Genomic DNA, 22,300 nt, shown 5'->3' with positions numbered 1-22,300 from the left:
ATATATGCAATACGCTTTTGAATCCTATGGATCCACTCTACTGAGTGAAACAAAAAGTCAAATGGTGATTGGTTAAAAACAAAAAGTAAATATGCAGAGCATTTGTACTTTACAGCCTTTCCTCACACCAGACAGTACAAAATAAAAAGCAAGATGAAGAGTCTTGTGTATTTTGCAGTTGTTCTGTCAATATGTCACATCAGTCTCTCTGTAAGCCCAGGTATGCAACTCTTCTTTGTATATATAAACTAGTTAACCCATTTCATGTAATTTTGTGGTCATCTGCACTACTCTTTATTTAAGGACTAACAAGTACTGTTCTGGGGAGTTACCAAAAATAGTATTTACAACTGTGTATACTAAGCTACAAATATTATTTACCCTCTCCTATTTGCGCTGAGCTCACTGATTCATTTTCTTTCACTGTAATTTTGAAAATTGTAAACAATGAGATTATTCTGTCTGAGTCTGACTGCTACAATCTACATCTAACCTGTTTCTGTACACATCATGTCAGTTTTGAAAAGAGAATGTTTAAATAAACTCCCTTGGTGGAAATTGACAAAAGCAAAGTGGCTCACACATTTCTGGCTTTTTTATTATCATCATTATAAGAGGGAGTAGGTGTTTGGAATTGAGGTGGGTTAAACATTGGTCATGTTTTATTACCCCTGAAGAAACCTTTTCACACAGAAACTCTCCAGATTTCAGCTATTAAGTAAGATTTTACTCAGATGAATCTAATTTGCAGTTGATGTTATCATCATGATGCAGGTCATGGAGCAAACTTCACAAATGCTCTGTAGTATTACGCCAAACATGATTGCTGCAAACCCATTCATCTAAAGAGGGCAGGGAGGAAATGAGAATCGTTTTTTTTTTTCAATGAGAGAGTGTGCATGAGAACCTGATGAGAATTTTTAGTCCATATATATTGGGGGGAAATTTTGATTTACTGTGGCACAGTTCATTTTTGGAGGTGGATGGTTTTTCAGTTTATTCAGGCATGAACAATAAAGACAAAAACAAAAACATTATGGACTACTGGCTCCAACTTCTCCCCTACAGGATAAGATTAGAAAAGGCAAGTGAACATGAAATATCACACAACTTTTAATATTGTAATTAATGCCAAAGGGAAACAGAAAGTAATTGATTACTAAATCAAAAAGGTAAGCTTCTTCTAATCTTTCCTAACCCAAGTAAAAACTTGAAGAGGGACTTTATTAAATCTGTAGAAGATATGAAAAAGCTGAAATAAACAGAAGTAGTTGGTGAATATGACTACCCTTTAATTTGAATGGTGTTTCTAGCTGTAAGTACGTGGAAGCACTCAGCTGTGAAAAAGTGCAATGTTTTTAGCAGAATGTTTCAGAAATTATGGGATGTTCCCCATTCGGTACCAAGATGATCACAAAAAGCTGAATATTTCATAAGCCATAGAAGATGTCAGTACCAATGCTGACACACTAATAACTATACAGTATTTTGTAACTGGTACTTACTTGCTTCCTGAATTAGCCATAAAATATTGGTACCAATGTTATTTCCTTCTTTGCAGTAATTAAGGAAAATTCAAAAGTTCTGTGTGAGTTACCAAATTCAAAAAGTAATAAAATTCAGGATGGGTAGATCCTTTCTATTCCATGTTCATCCTGATAAATACATAAACATCGTATTTGAACTGACCTAACAAGGCTTCAGTTCACATTTATTGCAAAATGGATCTTAGCATGTCTATCTACGCTCAAATATCACAACCTACAAACTGTTTTTTATGACAGTACAACTGTAACAGAGAGGAACTCTCTAGAGTTCCCATTAACTTCAGTTTCGATTGACAGAGTTATCATTAGGACAATACATGTCCAAAGGTCAATAATGAGCACCCACTCCCATCGTAGTTTATATCCCTCAGTCACTCCAGGAAAGACAGCACAAAGACAGGCAGCAAAATGAAGAATCTTCTGCTTTTTTTTTTGTCAGCACTTCACACCAGCAACTCACAAAGACAAGGTATGGCTGTATTTTTTTTTTCTTTTTTTCTTAAAATGAAAGTTAATTTAAAGATAATTAGGAATACATGTTGGAGAGTTGAAGCTAGCTTTCTATAATCTAGACCAGCACATGGGCGTAGGTGTTTCTGTAAGAGTATGGAACTGGTTTCTGAATTCAGTCTGATTTACGTTGTTCGCTTGAGCTGAATGAGCTAATTTCAACGACACTGTAATCTCCGAGGTACGACTTCACCTTGAGTTATTTTGGTGCGACTTGGGTGTTATTTTTCCTGAGGCAAGGGACGACTGAAACTGTAGACATGGACTAACAGGACAAAACAAGTCAGTTCAGCAAAAGTCTGTTGATTTTACAGGTAAAAACTAAACATTACCCTTTAAACAGCTATTACTACATTATCATTGTACCTTTGTGTCATGTTAATGTTATGACTTGAAGCTCAAATTATAGTATTTTATGATTGTTTATTTTGCTGAAAATGTATATATGTATATATATATATATATTTTTTTTTCTCCTGCTTGTGTTAAGCTGACCAGATGTTTTCTACCGCTGTAATTCAAAACCTTTACACACAACTCACCTTAGTTCTGCACCTGTATCTAAGCTGAGCTGAAACGAACCTGTATCTTCACTTAAAGATACAGGTTAGAGTTAGAACCCAAATTGTCTTCGTTTTCCAGAATTTAAGCATTGATTTTCATTTTGTTAAAGTAAGAGTGTCAATTACATAGGTGATCTGCCCATATTAAGCTTACTTTTGTTAAAAAGAACTGCTTGAAACACACTTCTTTTCTGTGAAGCCCATAAAGAGCAACATGGCTGAAAAATATATGACACCTTTTATTGCTGCTGTAAAACAGGGAGTGGATCTCTGGTGATCATGCTAGTTAAACATTAGTTATAGATTTACAGAAAGGTCTTGTTTAAGCATGCATTATTCTGAATAAAAAAGAGAACTTGGCTGTTTTGAAAATAAAAATATCTTAAACTTATCTTTTTGTCATTCAACAGAATTCTGCAAACTGCCCCAGGATCCAGGTCAAGGCACAACTTTCACGTTTTCTGTGTATTACAAACCTGAAGAAGACAAGTGCTTGCCATTCTTCTACCAAGGCGAGGGAGGAAACGCCAACCGTTTCCGAAGTGAAAGACAGTGCTTGAGAAACTGTTCATTCAACTTTGAGAAGTTGTACCCAACGGACGGTGAGAAGATTTTTTGTTTGATAAGCAAAATAAAAATTACTTGATTAAAAAGTTCATTTTATTTTCACCACTACTCAGCTGTATGAGTCATGGCAAATATAACTGCTGAACATCCTTCATGCCGTTGGTGGACTTTGGAGTTAGAACTCAATGATAACCGTTTAATGGCCTAAAGAAACATGACAAAACAACTAAGCCTTTTTGAATGAGAAAGACAAAAGAAATGCCCCTCAACTATATTCCACATAGGATAACATATTTTTTTCTGTTAACAGAAAGGATTTAGGGAGTGTTTTAAATGTAATGCCAGGAGGCCACTGTTCTCTACAATTTGTAGCAATTATGCGCCACCAAGTGGTGAAAATCTAAGACAGACAGACAGACAGACTGATTATCTTGAAATTAATTGTATCTTCTGTTAACAGCAACTGAAGCTTGTCACTTTAAATATGCACCTGGAGGGTGTAATAGTAACCGCCTCAGATACTACTACGACTCCGTTCATGACAAATGCAAAACGTTCTTTTGGACTGGATGCTTTGGAAATGGAAACAGATTCTTTGACTTAGACAGCTGCAATAGTACCTGCGTTGGCATTCATGGTGAGCTAATAACTATCTCAAGTTGTGTATTTGTTTTTTTTTGTTGTTTTTTTAACAACATGTTAATGTTGATCTATCTGGTTCTTAGATGAAGGGGATGAGCCTGAGGAGGATGAACCGGACACTCCTATTAGTAAGTGCAGACGGGGACAAATGTCTTCAGTGACTGAATAAATGCTTGTTTGCCTTTATTGAAATTCTCATTGGTTGCCAAGTTGGAGTTTCTACCAATATTTTCAGTAATTTACAATTTAAACATTAGCTTAACAGCTGCCTTTTCCAACAGCCATCATCTTTGCGGTTCTGCTTTCCATTGTCATTTTTGCTGTCCTGTTAACTGTGATTCTCCTCATAGTGAAGTCAAAGTAAGTCTGCTTTTTGTTCTTCTCTTTCATATTCTGTCAAGTGTTTTAACTCAACAGTATGTGTTTTAATTGTACTTTTTCTGACAAAAAGAAGAGCATACTTGAGAATTGAAAGTAAAATAATACCTATTTTCAAATATTTTTTTTACAAAACAAATCTGAAAAGTTAGGTGTGATTTTCTAAAACTCTCTTTGCAGCAAATTGCCCAAAGAAGTCCTCATGATTAGTCAATGTGAATCCACTTGAGTTTATTTAACATAAGTATAAACACACCTTCTTGACCTGTAAAGATGAAGAAGCACACCTCATGTTGCGGGAAAACAAAATTGCACATTCCCCCCCGACTTAGCATCTCCACTTTGATGCATAGTGGTGGCAGTATCATGGTGTGAAAATATATTTGTTAGGGAAAAGGCACATGTTTAGACCTGATGGGGAGAAGCATGGATTTAAATATACACCAATCCTGCAAAAAACTTGAGATGGAAGTGGAGGTCTACTGTGCAGTAAGGGGAAAACCTTAATACATGGTACAGCCATAGAACATGAATGGCCTAAATCTGAGAATCTGCAGCTATAATTGAAAATTCGTCTGCATGGGCACTGTCTAATTTTGACTGAGCTTCAGCTATTTTGCATAGAGGACTGGGTAAATATATTAATCTCTGCAGAAATGATTGATTCAGGACGCTTATTCAAAGGGGGTTGGATATGCATACCATGCTTTTTTCACATTTATATATATAAATCTAATAAATAAAACATCACAAGTCATTTTCCTTCCTTTTCACAATTATGTGCTTCTGATACTAATTTAGAAAATTCTTACAAAATATATTAACATTTGTCGTATGAAAACATTTGAAAAAGTCACTTTTTTTCATGTATTTCATCATTTATTGCACTTTTGTAGGAAAAAACACCAAAAGAAGAAAGCCAAGGAGCCCCAGACCGACGCACCACTTCAGGGGAGTGGGATAGAAATGACATAGGAAGGCTCCTTTTCTCCAAAAAACAGCATCTTTTTCACCTGGTTGCCATTAAGAACTAAGTTTTGTGTCCTAAAACCAAATGCATATTTTTTCTGTCCCAGAGAACTACACTCTAAAGCAGATTTTTTTAAAAATTAGAATTGTTTAATTTCGGTTACATGCTAAGAGATTTTTTTTTTTTTTACTTTTCATAGATTTAACCAATGTATTCAACTTTTGAAGCTAGAGATTTAAAATGCAATCACATTAAAATATTTGTAAGTTTAAAATGACAAGTAAATAATCAGAAATAAGGTACATATTCAAAAACTCATGTTCTTAGAAACCTCACTTTTTAAGATATCTTGGGGTTTTTTTTGTCTACAATAAAGCCCTTTTTTCAGTTAACAACTGTTGAAACAGAAATAAAAGCAACCCTATAGATAAGGACAACATTCTCTTCAAATATTTCATTTTGTGCATATGTTGGCAGGTGTTTGGATATAAAATGCATTGTGATTTTGCAGAATGTGCCGTATGTTCTACCAAATGTCTGGATGAAAACCCAGCTTAGCTCTCCATTTCGAAGTCTATAGCTGTGAACATTCAACAAATGTCATTATTATTTTTGTTCAAATCAATATTCCGTCTTATTTACCGAAATCCATTCTGCATATTTTTTGGTGCTTTATATACTGTTTACATTGCAGTAGGGCTTAATAAGGTGAAGTTTTAATCTTCAATAAATTTTGTTTTTATGTTTGTGTTTTTATCAGTTTCTTCAGCATTATTGTTGAAAATCTTCTTTTGTGACTATTAAAATACAAAGCAACAAAGTTCTGCAACACACTAACTAGCCATGACATGACCATCAGGAAGGTACATGGTATTATGAATCATTTTGGTGTAATGTTCTGAATTGTTCATTCTAAAATTGGAAACTTGCTTAGACAGTTTTTCATCACTCAATCTAGTTTATTATGAACACTTCCAAACTTTATGTTGATCAGGGGGAGCAGATTCAGGAATAAAATAGCTTTTTAGGATAAAAACTACTTCATTAGGGTTGAGGTTGTACTAGAGCTGTAGAACATAACAGAAACTTAATTGACTCAGTTTATAACATCGGGTTTTGACTCACCAGCTTTTAGGCTGCTGGAGCCATATGGCCTTCAACAGTCAGAATTGAAACCAAATATTTACGAATAAAAAGATACATACATTTTTTTTCTCACTGTTTGAACTTAAATCAAACCAAATGTCTATTGTTTTAGGTCCGTTACCAAAATTATTTTTATTTGTTAAATGTCTGAAAAACTTAGCAAGAACATTTTTAAGAAATGTTTTGTGCCACTTTCTTTGGATTCAGACGTTTACATACATTTGGTTAGTGTCAGGGATATTTGTCTTTTTAACTATATCATTTGGATCAAATCTTTCCAGCTTCCTTCCAGAAACCCTCTGATAGGTCAGTTTTTGAGTTTAGCTTTGATTGGTTGTTTCTGACCCAGGAGCGCTGTATTTCTGCAGACCACTGGAGGGACCCAGAGGAGGTTGATTTTTTTTCGTTATTGCTCTCTGCTGTGGCATAGTGGCAGTTTTAAAAAATATGTAAAAAAAAAAACAAAAAACAACACATTTTATATAAGTTACTTGTGACATTAAATGACATATTTATCTGCTGCTTTTCAGGACCATTAAAAACGCATTACCATCAAATCAGTTATTCCCCATTCATGCACACATTCACATTCTGATGATGGTAAGCTACTGGATTGTAGCCACAACTCTGGGGTAGTGTGACAAAAGCAAGGCTTTATTGTGCTATTTCTAACCACTACTACCTAGTGTAACTTTGAGGAGTGTTTCGACAAATAAGAACATAAGTTAGAAAAAAATCACTATGGGTTTTCAAAAACATTTTAAAAAAGGGAGCGAAGGTTCGATTATATGTCACAACTGGCTGCCATATGTTGTTGGAAAGGAAGTTTTTACAAAAACTAGCTAAATTTAATTTAAATATAGAACTTGCACAGGTAAGAAATCATGCATTAAAAAGAAATAGTGCTACCTCATATACGATTAGACTGCCTACACACCCATTTCTATCTTTTAAGCACAAAGACGGAAGCGCTAAAGTGTTTTTCTCTGAGGCTTTTCATCTTTGTGACGAAAACGAGCGAGAGCCGGTGGAATGTACGTCACTTCCTTGAGTTATATCCATTTGTTTGTGGCCAGCAGTTACCTACTGCGTGAACACCAAAGATATCGTTACTGTTTTACCTTACAATATGTGTGGGTGGAAACTGCCGAGGGTTGATTTTATTTGAACTCTTAGTCTGAAAAGTGAAAGCTCTTTTAGTTACCTAACGCGTTGGCGTTAGCGAAGACAGGAAAACGTGTACTCGCTAGCTGCTTTAGGTTAATTGGCTAACTATTGTTAGCTGGCCGGATACCATTGGTATTGTTGAGGGTTTTTTGTAGAGTCCTTGTCCTGGTACTGCTCGTGTTGTTCTGTCCATAGAGTTGAGAAGCTGATGGAGTGCCCTCATCTCAGCTCTAACGTAAGCTGTGCCACCGACTCCCCCAGGTTCCCTAACGGTACACCGTCCTCCTGGTGCTGTAATGGTAAGAGCGGCATTTGTCTCAGTTCCGTTTATAAAACTAAAGTGAAGGTAGTTCAATTGGAGCAGTCTGGGGTACTTTATGATTTTTTTTTAACCTTATCCCCAAGTCAAACTTCTCATGAAATCGTTTATGTGTCAGTTTGCTAGCCACGCTGTAGCTACAAGTAAACAGCCACAAGGGCAAATCACAGTTGTTATAGTAATAGTAAAAAAAAATGGTTCAATGGAACGCACCGTTTTGCTTCATTATGTTATGTTTTATGTTTAGTTTGCAGGTCGAATAAAAGTCCATGGATTTGCCTTACCTGTCTGATGGTTCACTGTGGGCGGTAAGTAGCTGATTTTTGCTATTGACAAGACACCACAACTAAACTATCATTTAGTTTTCTCTTGTGATACTAATAATAATGCATTTTTTATTAAGCTCTTTACATTTGAAACGAATCTGGTATATAAAAGAGGAAACAATAATAAAGCAAAAATAGATTACAGGACATAGGTCAAACTGTCTAATCAAGGAAGGCCTGTCTACAGTGGAAGGACAGTTTGACATAATTATCTTTAACTTGCTCAAGTTAAGGTAGATATAAGTTTATCAGGTAAGTGAGGTTTTTTTTAACCAGGTAGGTCTTGAATATGTTATGGACTTGAAGCTACCTAGTTAAAAACTGTTTAAATTAGGCCTGTATTTGACATTAACCAATTCTTGTCATTTGTTCCAATAAGATTTAGTATTTAGACAAAATGGAAGTATTGATTAAAAATATTTAATACTGTTAAGTTTTACTATTATGAAAAAAAACTTGTCAGCCTTGGATAGTTCTAACCATTGCATTATTTATTCACAACTACATAAATTTGGACTTTTCTGCTTAGTCTGCTGGATAATGGATGGATACATCACTTTTTTTCCCCCAACATTGTTCAGATACAGCCTGGATGTAATGTGTCTACATTCTTTATACATTGGGGCCATGATTTATACAAAATTTGGAAACATGTCCCACTCAACTTATTTACTATGAAGTGTAGAACAGGAAAACATGAGACATGTATTCTGTGATTACATATAGTTGAATTATTAAACTTCAATTAAAAATTATGCATTTTTGGATAGAGAGCATAGTCCTTAATTTGCATTGTCTGATTGCATAATTAAACAGAATAATCATGGGTTGTAAAAGTCAAGATATCTTGAAAATCAGAATTCCTGATTCTTTTTTTTTTATTCTTAATATATTTTTTCTGGTAATTATTGATGTTTTTACTTTATTAAATTACCAATTCTTATATAGATATGTCAATGGGCATGCCAAGAAACACTTTGAAGAGAACCAAGGCCCCAGCATTTGTCAAAGGAAGGGGGAAAAACAGGAGAAAGATAAAACCTATCATTCTGTCTGCATGGACTGCAGCAACTTCAGTGTATTTTGGTGAGTTTTCCCAAGAACAAATGCAGCTTCGCTACATCTCTTTAAAACTCAAACATTTAACTTTCCTTTTTTTATGGATGCACTTGAGCTTTAATGTGTGACACTGCAGAGATTTCTTAGAGATTGTTGTTTTAAATGTGTGTATTGTAACTGTTTATTTATATGTAGTTACAGATGTGATGACTTTGTTGTCAATGACACCAAACATGGGCATACACAGAAGGTGAGAGAACATCTCCAGAGTTTAGAAAAGTAAGTAAAAATATTCACTAATAGAGCCTTATAATGCATTTGATTGATTATTTATTCTGTCATCTCTGCAGTTCCTAAAATATTTGACCAAAACAATTTACCTCATAGATTATGTAAAATTTTAATGGCATTTGACTTTAAAACAATTTCTCAGATATATTGTAAATTAAAAACAAAACCTCATCCTTTTTCAGTTCATTGCTTTTGGGGGACAGACAGAGGAAGAGGAAACTTCTAGAAAGCTCATCTGCAGATGGAAAGCTGTTAAAAGACAATGTAAGTATTATTCCACTTTAAGAATAATCTAGAATGGCTTTCCATAAGATTTGACAGATTTAATCCTCAGCTTCCCCTCTTTCAGGACGGAGTGGCTGTGGGTGCCACTGGTCTTCGAAACTTGGGCAACACATGCTTCATGAACGCCATCCTGCAGTCACTCAGGTAAGGCTTTGCTCTGAGGGACGTGGGTGGCCCACTGGATTTGCAGCACAAAATCAGCAGTTCTTCCCCAGAGGAGCCAGGGCCCCATGACCAGTCAGCATTTATTAATACAGTCTGTTGCACATTGGAGGATATTACAGAGGCTGCCTAGAAACAAGAAGCAGTCAAGGCCAGGTTTCTCTACTTAAACGTTTTTGCATCATGCAGCAGGATTATCCAATAGTATCAAAACATGTTATATAAAAATAATATTTGATATTTATTTTGTAATATTTGAATTTTTTTTTTTTTAGTAAACTCCTGTTTATATTCCGTAGCATTCCCCTTCAACTTAATTGAGAATTAGTGAGATGAATAAAATTCTCCAGCTCTGATTCTATTGCATCTTACTATGTGTCTGCAGACTAAAGTTGAAGCTGGGATTCCTGGCATATTTTTTGGATGTCGTCTGCTTCCACATGTCACATCAGTTTCTGTTTTGACAAAATGTTCTTCCTTTGACAGCAACATCGAGCAGTTCAGCTGTTATTTCAAGGAGCTGCCTGCTGTTGCCCTGCGCAGCGGTAAGACGGCAGGAAGGAGGATGTACCACACCCGCAGCCAAGGGAACAACAGTGTGTAAGGTCCTCTTCTGCAGGAAGGAGAATTCATGGCCATAAATCTCCCATTCATTTCGAAGTATCATATTGTAGCCAAATTATTTGTTGTCAGTCATGTAAAAACAATCATGAGGTATTTTGAGGAGCACAAAAATAAATCTCACAGGGGAATATGTCAGATTATCTGAAGTAAGCTTTAAGAAGAAGAGTATTAGATTTAGTGTTATTGTTCAAGATTATGCAGCGCTGTAAAACAGTTGTTTTCTGTTAAACAGTTCCTTGGTGGAGGAGTTCAGGAAAACTCTTTGTTCCCTATGGCAAGGAAGCCAGACCGCCTTTAGTCCAGACTCCTTATTTTATACCATATGGAAAATCATGCCCAGTTTCAGGTAAAAAAAAAAATTTTGCTAATTAATTTGTTTCTTCATTTGCAATGAGTGTTTATACACAGCTGTAATAGAAGACCGTGTGTGTTTACACAGGGGCTATCAGCAGCAGGACGCTCATGAATTCATGCGCTACCTGTTAGACCACCTCCACAGGGAGCTCCAGTACAGCCGCAACGGGGCGTCTTACCCTGTCTCGCCTCAGGACGGAGTCAGACTCTCCACCACAGACAGTAAATGCTGCATGTGAGTCTGTTTGAGTTTAGTTTTTGTTTTTTTCTTTATGTTTGTGGTGCTGAAAGTATGAGATTCTCAAGGTATTGCCTGATCATGAGTAAAAACCATGGTATAAAAATAAACACAATGTGATCTAATTATGTTTACTGAAAATAGAAATGCATATATATCTTCTGCAAACATATGAAAACATAGTTATAATTATTATGCCAGCATTTTTGTTGGCATCTCTTCAAAAAGGACTTTACTGTTTAAACCTCGATGTATCTTAGTACTGAAAAGTGTCTCATACGTTGTGCAGTAAAATTCCTAACTGCAAAGCTGCAGCTTTCACACAGTCATGTTTTTAGCACCCATTAAATGGTCTTGAATTTTTTATTTTTTTATTACTTTGATTATTGTTTTTTTATGATCAATTTTATAGCTATTTAGATCATTCGTTGGGTCATAATTGTTGCTTGTAATATGCATCTAAATATGTTAAAAAGACTCATTTGTAAAATCTGGCCTGCTTTATTTTTTCCCCAAATACGACTGTATCCGTTTTATTAACTACTTTCAATGTCTTCCTGTCTGGTTCTGTGTAGAAATGGGACTTCCAGTGTTGTCACGTCTGTTTTCGGTGGTATACTTCAGAACGAAGTTAACTGCCTGATATGTGGAACAGAATCTCGAAAGTTTGATCCATTTCTTGGTAAGTCGAGCTTTTTTTCACCTCCAAATTCTTTTTTTCTTTTTTTTCTTTTTTTGAAAAGAACAAATAATACTATTGTCTATGTTTTTGTTTCTTCATATGGCGTCAATGAAGGCATGATAAAACTTTTATCCATCCAACTAAGTATTCTTTTCTTTACCATTCTTGTTGCTTCAGACCTTTCTTTGGACATTCCTAGTCAGTTTAGACAAAAGAGGAGTAAGGACCAGGAGCCAGGGCCTATATGCACTTTACGTGGTAAGTCTATTACTGTTGAAGATAACCAATTTGTTGGCCATTCTTTTTTATGTTATCTTTAAAACAGGTTCGTATTTGTTTAATTTGTTGTAGACTGCTTGCGTAGCTTCACTGACCTGGAAGAACTTGATGAAACAGAACTATATTATTGTCACAAGTGTAAAAAACGACAGAAATCAACCAAGAAGTTCTGGATCCAGAAGCTGCCAAAGGTGTGAGGGAGACATATTTATTTATGACTTAATGACTGTTTTATTTACTTTATGCTTGTTCTTTGAGGCTTAAGAGGCATAAAAAGTTTTGTTTTGGTTTGTAATTGTAGGTCTTGTGCCTGCACCTCAAACGGTTCCACTGGACTGCCTTTCTGAGAAACAAGGTGGACACTTACGTGGAGTTTCCACTGAAGGGCCTGGACATGAGGGGCTTTTTACTTGAGGTGAGCTGGAAACATCTTAATTGCCATTATTATTTAAAGTAGTTTTATATCATTTTAATATCCGGAAAGTTGTTTTTTTTTCTTTTTTTTACTAAGAAATAAAAAAATACAAGCTAGTGTAACCCCTTAGGTCTAGTGAAAGAAACATTTGTTGCTGCAACATACAGACATTTAGGAACAATTTCATGCTCCCAACTTTGTAGGAACAGTCTGAGAATATCCCCTTCCTGGTGCCTGGTTGTGTACCTGGTGCATCTGTTGTGCACCAGAACACAATAGACACACATGCATGAGTGAGCTTGATATAGAAGAATGAGATTCCTGACCTCAGCTTGATAAAACAGCAACTCTTAGTTCCAATTCTAGCAAATACTATGAGCAAGACTTTCTCATCCAACATCAATGTCTGACCTCATAAATGCACTGTTGGAAGAATGTTAAAAAATGTCAATGAAACACACTTCCTAAACAATATGGAAACCTTCCCAGAAGAGCTGAATGTTGGATCTCACTCAAGTTTTGTTTTTGATGGTAGATGAGTGAATACTGTAGAGTCGTTAAGTAAAAAGTTACATTTGTGAGTAAATTTGGTGTTTCAGCTCTTAACAGTTTAATTCATGAGGAAAAGCTCATGAAAGTCTCTTCCTTTTCAGCTCCCCCTACATCAGGGTAACAGTCGGCTGACTCTACCTGTTACAAATTTAAGCCTGTAATTGCATACATTGCATCCTGTTTTTATATTTGCAAAATCCCTCAGTCTTTGTTTCAAGTTGTAAGAACCAAACATGCTTCCTCTAGTTTAGATTGTAAACTATAAATTATTCCATTAGTCGTTCGGCAACAGCATTCTGTTGCAAACCTTTGCATGTAATGGGATCTTGTGCACAACAAACCTGAAGCGTAAAAGCAACTCTTAAGATGTGATTTTGCAAACATGACATGAAAAAATGACATTTCCATGATTGAAATCTTTTCGTTTCCCTCTGCAGCCAGAGAACACGTTACCAGGGAGTTGTTTGTATGACCTTGCTGCTGTCGTGGTGCACCATGGATCTGGGTGAGTCAAGGTCTTGCATCATTCAGGCTTTACTGCCGTGGTTTATGCAAGTCATTTTGTTTAAGATATCTATGGAAAAAAGTATAATGATATTCATTGTTTCTGGCCTTATGTCTACTTACAATGTACTCATTTCAAAAGTATTTGTAGAACATTTATGTTGCAGCAGCCTAATAACCTTGACAGGTTGCAGTGCTTTTCAGCTGGTCTTTAAAAGTGAATCATCTGGACGAAAGCCTCATTTAACCAAAGATTTCTATCACTGAATTACAGAGCAACAAGTTTTATGGACAGCTGCAGTTTAAAACAGAAAAGGCATTAGAGTCCTTGAAAGTACATTCAGATAATTGTTGCTATGCCAGATATGGCCACTAAGTGGCAGTGTTGTGCCACTGCTGTACGTTCAGGTTGACTGTGTTCCTGTGTGCTCCACCAGCAATAGATGAATCTGTAAAAATTCAGACGGTAAAACGTGATTGTGTGTGATCACAGGGTTGGATCAGGGCATTATACAGCATATGGCAGCCACGAGGGCCACTGGTACCACTTCAACGACAGCACAGTGACTCTGACCAATGAGGACACAGTGAAGAAAGCCAAGGCCTACATCCTCTTTTACGTTGAGAGGACTGTTCAAGAGGCTTTAGACACTGACAGCACTGCCACAACTCAGCCCGGCGTGGACACGGCAGCCACGGACTGCGCTTCGACAGAAACGGTTTCTCAGGACGAGGTTGCGGCAGACACACAGACGTGTTTGGCGGACGGTGCAGCCACACAAGCAAACATCCCGGATGAGAAAACTGAAGAAGACGCGAGCATAAACATGGCTCCATTAAAAGAGGCGAAGATGGCGTTGCAGGAGGCTGCAGCAGACAGAGATACCTCAGAGGAAGCTCTCCAAACTGCCGCACCCTGATTCAGTCACAATTCACTGCCTCACATTAGCTTTCCTTCATTTTGGTTTCACCTCAGATGTGTCACAGTTCTTGATTTATTATTATTGTAGTTTATTTTCCTATTCATTTTATGTGTTTCTTGAGTTGTTTGAAATAATCATGTTTGACTTGCTGCTCTTTTTTTTTGTATTTTTGTTTTTTGCTTCTTTTTTTTGTTGTAATTTTGTCAGACATTTGTGTATGTAATAGATTCCAAAGGTTATTGTTTATAATAATGAAGTACAGCTGGAGACTTGGGAAACCTCAGGTGATCCAAAGGCCAGTACATGGAGACTGTATCACCACAGAGTCATTGTGAATATATTACTGTTCTGTTATTTTCTTTAAATTTCAATTTTTAGTTTTTTATTTTCCAACATTTTAAAATGTGTAGTTCTGTTTTCCAGTTTTTAGTGGATATTTAGTGTTTATACTGCAATGGCTTTGAATTTCAAAGACATTGTATTTCCTTTTTTGCCACCAAACAAAAACGATATGATCATTTTGTTTTGTCTGTGTTGGTGGTGGATTATCTTTTAACGTTTGTATGCATCAGCTATTGCTGCCATGACTGAATGCAATGAAAACTTTTCATTCATACGATATGTTGTGATGTTTTTCCTTATATCTGAACTCTATTTCTGTTCTCATATAAATGTGCACGTTAAAGACAGATATTCAAATACATTTTATGAGCATCTTAATTGGAAAATTATTCAAAAGTTGATGTATTTCAGTAACTCAAAAATTGTGTATAGCTTTATTACACACAGTGATATATACTCAATTTACTACTTTTGGTGATAATTAAAACTTACAGTTCATTGTTCTTTGATAATTAGAATATAAAAAACCAATAGAAAAGGCTCACTATTGCAGATATTCATTTTCCTTTCAAGGCTGCTGTTTTCACTGTTGACTGTGTATCTTGTCTTGCTACACGTTTTCCTTCCACTAAACTTTCCATTAATATGCTTGGATCCAAATTCAGAAATACCTTATTTATCCCAAAGTGAAATTAAATAACTCATTAATTAGGATTATTCAAAAAGTTATTGTGACTGTTGGCAGGAAAGCTCTCCTGTAGTGGTCTGCGTTAGTTAATTTGAAGAAGCCTCTGACTGAAGTTGCTGTTTTCCCAAACCGGACTCATGAAGAGAATGGTGAGAGTTGTCCATAATTTCCTTGATTTTATGAAGACGATCCAGTTCTGTGAGCAGTAAGCTTATTTAACAACGTGGCTTGAGGACCGGGTGAAAGTTAATCACTGATGGACACCTGTCAACTCAGCCATTGTTTTCATGATTATTTTTTGTTGACCTCATGTAATATTCTAATCAAGTGAGAAACTGAATTTTGCATTATCATTAGTTATCAGCCATAATCATCAAAATGAACAAAAAAAATCATTTACATGTGAGAACTGAGTTTCACTTTTTAAATCCAGTGACTGAAATGAGTTAACATTTTAATGGTATTCTAATTAGACATGTTATATTCTGTATCCTACCACTGACTATTGTTAAAGGCGTATTTTGTTTTGTTGTTTTAAGCAGTAAAACATGCAATTATTGGTTTTAAATCCAATTTTATACTATTCAAAACTTGAATGATAGCAACACCTTACCATTCATTGTGAATTCTGTATTTGTCTCATTAACAAATGTCCAAATGCTCCTGTTACATTTTCTAATGCTGAACAGCCCATGTTGTTGTAGAGTGAGGCTCTATAGTAGACTGAGCATATTTGTACTTTTTTTTTTGCAGGGCTTTTTATGCGGCTCGTCTTTAGCCTTCAGCAAAGATCTCCGCCCACGCCCAGGCGCACACACACAGAGTTCCCCTCTGCACACGTGCCAACCAGTAAACCCTCTCGCTGTGGCAGGAACAAGTACTTCAGTATGCACAGGAACAGCTGCTCTTAGTTGCCTTCACGCAGGTGGCTGCGAGGTCGTTTCTCCATCGCTCCCTTCAACCAGTGGAACAACTCTTCTACTCTTTAATGTGCGCCTTCCATCTTGGAAGGCGCACATGCAGTATGTTGTTCTTTTTGCATCAAAAGTCTTGTTGGGAACATTATGTCATAGTACATTAAGTGATCACCCTCCAAAAGTGGCATTTCCTATTGTTGAGGGTTTTTTTTTTTCTTCTTTTCCCCTTCAACAGCCTGCTGATAAGTTTTACAGGACATACTTGGAAAATAGAGTGATGAGATACATGTGGACTAATAGTTTTCTGGCATCAGAACATTCTCTGCTCTCCAGTTGAGCAAACACACTGAGTCACAGTTTACCAGGCTGCCTTAGGCAAGTCCTACATAGCACTACGTGTGCTTGTGTCTCTAACTCACATGTCCAACAGTTCAGCTTGGAGCTGGGAAGTTATTTGTCTTTGTGATTATCTCGAATGCGACGGTCTCAGAAGAGTTTGTGTAAACCATCCAGCGCTGCTGCTGCTGTTTACTCCTGTAATTATGATGTTGTACAACCTCTGCAGTAACTGTTGAGGGGGATAAAGAGTTCAGTTAGGGTAATTTCATGAAGAAGTTGAAGATTTGGTTGTTGTTTGATCTTTGTTACTTGAAAGATTAATTTACATAATGTTTTATGTCCCATAACTACATCAGGATTATCAACAGTACTCAAAATTTTAGATTAAATCAATATATTTAAAAAAAAAAATCTATTAATGCATAACTGTCGGTTTATATTTTGTTCTATGTAAAAGGTATTGAGTGTTTTCTTGTAAAGTTTAACCCTTGAGTGACATATGTTTAAAGTCTCAACATCAGCACCAAAGAATGAGGCACAGTTTTATTTTTGCAAGAGGCATAAGTATTTGAATTTTTAAATGTATTTCATATGGGACAATAATTACACTCTGTCACCGTTGGTCAAATTCAAGAAGTATATGAGTGTTTTTTTTTTTTCCCCCCAAATCCTTAAAATTGTTAACATGGTTACTTAACAAAGACATGAGTCTTGGAAATTATTTTCTGTGGCTCACAATTTAATAACAGAATACTGAGCACTGGTGAAGGTAATTGGGAATATTTTTACCGGTCTGAGATCTTTCAAAAGTACGCAGACAAATTAATATATATACATTAATTCTCTCTCTCTCTCTCTCTCTCTCTCTCTCTCTCTCTCTATATATATATATATATATATATAGTGTGGAGTAATTAATAGTAATTGAGTAATTTGTGAATAGATATATTCACAGTAAGTGTCGGAGTTGTACTTTTTACATGTGTTGCTGCGGGTGTGTAGCTCTGATGTTTGCGTGAAGTAGGCCAGGACAGTGTAAACATCTGGCCCCGTCCAGGGCTTGCTGCCTGTTGAGAGCCATGACAGATGGGAAGGGAGCGCATGGCTCAAACACTTCCATCTTTGAACGTATCACAGTTGTCTTCCCAAAATAGCCGTCTCCTCACCGCCTTATATGTGCAGGCCCTTCGGCGTGCGCCTGAGGGGGCATCATGTATCTAGGCCACACAATGCTGGCTGTGGGTTCATTGTTGCTGCCTACCAGCAGGTTCTGTCTCTGCCCCCAGAGACGAGGCCTCTCTACATGTAGCGGGACTTTTTAACCATGCAACTTACTCAGCTCAACCGCGAGTGTCTCCTCCACCTTTTCTCCTTCCTGGACAAGGACAGCCGGAGAAGTTTGTCCCTCACCTGTCGTCAGCTGCGTGAAGTCTACCTTGACCCCTGCCTATGGAACCTACTCCACTTCAGCTCCCCTTGTCAGCTTAGATGGGACAACTATGTGCTGGGACCGTCACTGCGTTACTTAACAATATGCTGGTACTCCAGCAGAGTCCAGCTGGTGTGCAACATTGAGGACTGGTTGAAGAGCTCGTTCCAGAAGGACATCTGCAGCAAACATGACAGCCTGGTCAGCACTTTCCTGGCCCATGTGTGCCACATGTGAGTGTCTACGTGCATTTGCTCTTTGCTTAGTAAAGAATCACAATAAGTTATGAAACAAAAGTGAACAATCGAAGATTATGTGAGACGTAAAGCACAATTTCATTCGGGGATCCTGTAAACGTGGATAAAACGTTATTTGTTAGATATCATCCAAGGATTCAGGTTGCAAGTCTTCTGTATTTGGTTTTGCAGTGTGGGCATTTTAAAGCAGCATTAGGTGAAATGGTTCTAGCTGTGACAATAAATTATGTTTATTAACATATCTCTTAAAAGAACAGCTCCCCCCCCCCCCCCTCCCCTGTATAAATGCAATTTATAGATTTGTAAGTTCATTTGTATCCTAAATAAATTTAAATGATGTTTAGCTTTGATGGTAAACTTCACTCTTTGCATAAAATGCTAATGTTTGTCTTAAAATTAGAACAAACTTAGAATCCAGAGAAGCTACTTACAGAACAAGAACGTTTACTTATTGCTTTAGACACTCGACCCAGAACAGGAATCAAACTTATTAGTTAGTAAATAAAATGACCTTACCTTATCTTACCTAAAAAATTATGTGATTAGATTTTTTTATTTATTCCCACAGAACACAATTTATTGATGCCAGGGAGAGCTGTGCTCAGTTCAAATTTGTCATTTAAGTACAAATACTTTGCGCCACTGACTAACAGGTTAATTTAAATAATCTTTTTTAAGTACCAGTACCTTTTTCATAGACCTTTCTTTTTTTTTAAACAGTCACATTACAATGAAAGACATAAAAGCAAACGATAACGGTAAAAACTTGCTTAGGCTGGAGAAGGTTACAACCAGACAGAGAATTCACCTTTAGAGGGACACAGGATTTGAAAAGTGGAAGTGATGCAAATATCAGGAAGGAGAGAGCAACTGAGTGCTCTGGTTGTTCTTGAATGTGAGGAAAGGGATTTTAAAAATGTATGTGATATTTAACCAGGAGTCAGAGGAGCTGCTCCAAGACAAGCGCATTCTGATTGGTGGGAGGGTTTCGGAAAGCTGAGTTCTCAACTAAGTGGAGCCACTTCAACTGGCTCCTCTTGGTGTGGAGAAGCAACAGCTCTATCGTGACGACCAAACTTTAAGAGAGCCCAGAACCCCAATTAGAAAAGGGCTCGGTCTTGATCAACATAACTATGAACTTCACATTTTTGTAAAGTGCTAGCGATAGAGTGCCACCTGTTGGCCTGGCAGCAGCCTTCTAAAACTGTGTCCCTTTTCTTGGTTTTGGATGTCAACAAAGCGGCGGTCATGTTGATAACCGTGTCAGGATGTTTTAAGGTCTCTAGAGTTCAAAACTGTGAGCACTGGTTTTAGTCAAACCCTCATGTTTAGCTGAAGGCACCAAGAATCAAAATCATTAAAAACAGATGCCGTATCCAAAGTTGCCTGTAAAATCAAAACAACAACATCTGCAGGATATGAGACTAATTCTATTGCCAAACACAACTGTTGGCACACGTATAATTATATTTACTGAGTGACGTGAAATTTGTATGTGATAGGTCATTGAAACTTAGCTCTTTTGGCTCCTGGCCGTGTGTGTGTGGCCGGCCCCACAGAGGCCAGGAATCAACCCACAGAGGCGTAATGAGGTCTCTGGATAATTTCTTCAAGGCAGCCAGTAATAACTGCTGATGTAAGGGGAGCTGAGCCGCTGTGGCAGGTCAGGACAGAAGGGGGAGAGGAGGCTGCACGTCCTGCATTGTGAAATTTGAGAAGCACGACACGAGAGCTGCGAGATGACTCAAAACTGGAGCCACCTCCTTTGTCGGAGGGCTTGTATTTCGGTGCCTTTCAGGCCTATACTCTCTGCATGCTGATAAACCTTCCTAAACTGTCTGAAAAGGGAGAGGAAACGGAGCGCACGTGACAAAGTGGGAGGGGGCACAGAAGAGCTGTGGGAGTGATAAAAGAGTTATTTGGCCACAGACACTCCCAGTCAGCTGCAAACTGGAGATTTATGCAGGCAGGTGGAGCCTACAATTGGCTCTTTGTTGCTGTTTGAGGAGCGAACATGTGCGTCTGTCTCTGCCTGCCTCCTCAACTCTGACGCCACATTTGTGTCTATCTTTATCTCCCTGGGAAAACCAATAAAGGCCAGCGTGTCTACAGGCCCCTTTATATTGTTTTAAAATCCAACGCTCCTTCTGAACGGATGAGCATCGTAAAATGATTTATCAATAACTCATTTCTCATTATTCTGAGGTCGCAGTATTAATTGCACAACATAAGGAAACATGCTTGGTGTACCATGCTGGGTAGGTTTCACAGTGGGTGGTACTCGGAGATTTGCCTCGACCTTTGCAGTTGTTAGTTGGATTTTTCCGAGCTTTGATCTGCACCATTTGGCTAAATTGATGCTTACAGTTACAAAATCAAAAGGAGCACGTCCTGTGCTTCTATTTTAATTATACTTTCTGCTGCCAACAAAGACAAAGGTTTAGCTTCGCATATTCGTCACCTGGATCTGAAAGGCTACAAATTTCCCAAACCCTGCTAGAAAAGAAGCTTTTAATTCAAAAGACTGATGATGATAAAGCAAAAAAAAGTGTTCATCTTAGTTTCCCAAACAGGCAGATGGGATAATTTGAACAGGGAAAACAGGCTTAAGTAAACCAAATGGTTCATTAGAGACGTGATTACATGTTGGCATTTTGTTGGTGTTTCACGCGGACCAGACAGCTCACTAAGCTGTTTTGTTTTAATTAGGAACACATCATGTCTAAACCCAAACCTTGAAATGTTGCTGACACTATTGGAATACTGAAGCTAACAATTGAGAAAAAGAGGGTTATGAATTTCCTGAGCTTTTAGATCGAAATAAAACTCTTTTGATGATAACTGTGGTTTCTAAGGACTAATGAAACTTTAGGTAAACAACAACTCAGCATTCACCTATATTTTTTTTTTAAATAGAGAAAATTGAAAGTAGAATCTGACATCAGAAAACAAAAAAATTATATTCACACAAAATGGTGTCTATCCCTTAAATAATTTAAGTTAAATTGTTATTCTACCTAATCCTGTTTTGCTTGTTGTTCTTTAGTGTAACATAACTGCTTGGTTGAATTCAGTTACTTCTCACAAGTTATTTAATTAATATTGTATCTATCATGTAGTCACTGAAATCAGTACCTACTCACAAACCTGCAGAGGATAGTGAAGAAACAAAAAGTTTGAAAAAAGAAACAGACTCATTGGTGTGCCTGAGGTTAAATATCATTTCATAAAATAGGTCTTGCAAACGATACTACTCTTTACATTTTGTCAAATTGCTGCCACGTTTATGCACCCTATTACTTTTTTATATGATATTCCAACACAAAGTGAATCAAAGTGAAAGGAAAGTGGTTCTCACACATTTCCAGAGAATCATTTTTTGTCCGTTCTTCTTCACGTGGTGCTCCACCAGTCATACTGTGTTTTTACGTAGTTCAAAAACTTTGGTCTTGTTTGGACAGAATGTCTCCTTTCTCATTTTGTGTCGACATCTTGCAAGCTACTAATGTTGTCCTGTCCATACATTCCCCCTTCTGAGCATTTGATCTCTGCAGCTCCTCCAGAGTAACCTTAGACCTCTCGGCTGCTTCTCTGCTCTCTGTTGGTTTATGTGGACGGCCATATCGCATGACTATGTAGCTTTGCTGTGTTCTTTCCATGTTTAGATGGTGGATTCAACAGAACTCTGTGAGATGTTTCAATCTGGGATATTGTTTTAACGAACAAACCCTGCTTTTAACTTGTTCACAACTTTATTCTTTACTTGTCTGGTTTGTTTCTGACTCCCCAAGGCTAGAAAAGACAACCAGACTTTTTTTTTTTTTG

The 22,300-nt window shown here is 37.1% G+C and overlaps 3 protein-coding genes across 3 annotated transcripts in view; all 3 read left to right on the top strand.

Annotated features, from left to right (window-relative positions):
- The first annotated feature begins 1,633 nt into the window (after positions 1–1,633).
- On the top strand, positions 1,634–5,927 carry LOC108166355 (kunitz-type serine protease inhibitor bitisilin-3). The gene is made up of 6 exons (XM_017305193.1): positions 1,634–2,016; positions 3,031–3,222; positions 3,648–3,824; positions 3,913–3,957; positions 4,111–4,189; positions 5,104–5,927. The coding sequence occupies exons 1-6, from the start codon at positions 1,956–1,958 to the stop codon at positions 5,180–5,182; spliced, it is 633 nt and encodes a 210-aa protein (XP_017160682.1). The 5' UTR covers positions 1,634–1,955; the 3' UTR covers positions 5,183–5,927.
- Positions 5,928–7,349: 1,422 nt separating this feature from the next.
- Positions 7,350–15,122, top strand: usp3 (ubiquitin specific peptidase 3). Its single transcript, XM_008412246.2, has 15 exons — positions 7,350–7,789; positions 8,057–8,117; positions 9,084–9,221; positions 9,390–9,473; positions 9,668–9,749; positions 9,835–9,914; positions 10,419–10,532; positions 10,789–10,902; positions 10,996–11,145; positions 11,724–11,830; positions 12,008–12,088; positions 12,182–12,300; positions 12,411–12,524; positions 13,514–13,581; positions 14,074–15,122. The coding sequence occupies exons 1-15, from the start codon at positions 7,699–7,701 to the stop codon at positions 14,498–14,500; spliced, it is 1,830 nt and encodes a 609-aa protein (XP_008410468.1). The 5' UTR covers positions 7,350–7,698; the 3' UTR covers positions 14,501–15,122.
- A 2,655-nt stretch (positions 15,123–17,777) lies between these two features.
- Positions 17,778–22,300, top strand: part of fbxl22 (F-box and leucine-rich repeat protein 22) — a 6,592-nt gene continuing 2,069 nt past the window's right edge. Inside the window, exon 1 of the mRNA XM_008412247.2 lies at positions 17,778–18,451. Coding sequence (XP_008410469.2) covers positions 18,114–18,451 — 338 coding nt within the window. The 5' untranslated portion in view covers positions 17,778–18,113. The remainder of the gene's footprint in view (positions 18,452–22,300) is intronic.

Source organism: Poecilia reticulata, linkage group LG6 (assembly GCF_000633615.1).
Source record: "Poecilia reticulata strain Guanapo linkage group LG6, Guppy_female_1.0+MT, whole genome shotgun sequence".
Lineage (NCBI taxonomy): Eukaryota > Metazoa > Chordata > Actinopteri > Cyprinodontiformes > Poeciliidae > Poecilia > Poecilia reticulata.
The sequence above is the reverse complement of the archived record's forward strand: the minus strand, read 5'-3'. Positions and strand labels throughout refer to the sequence as shown.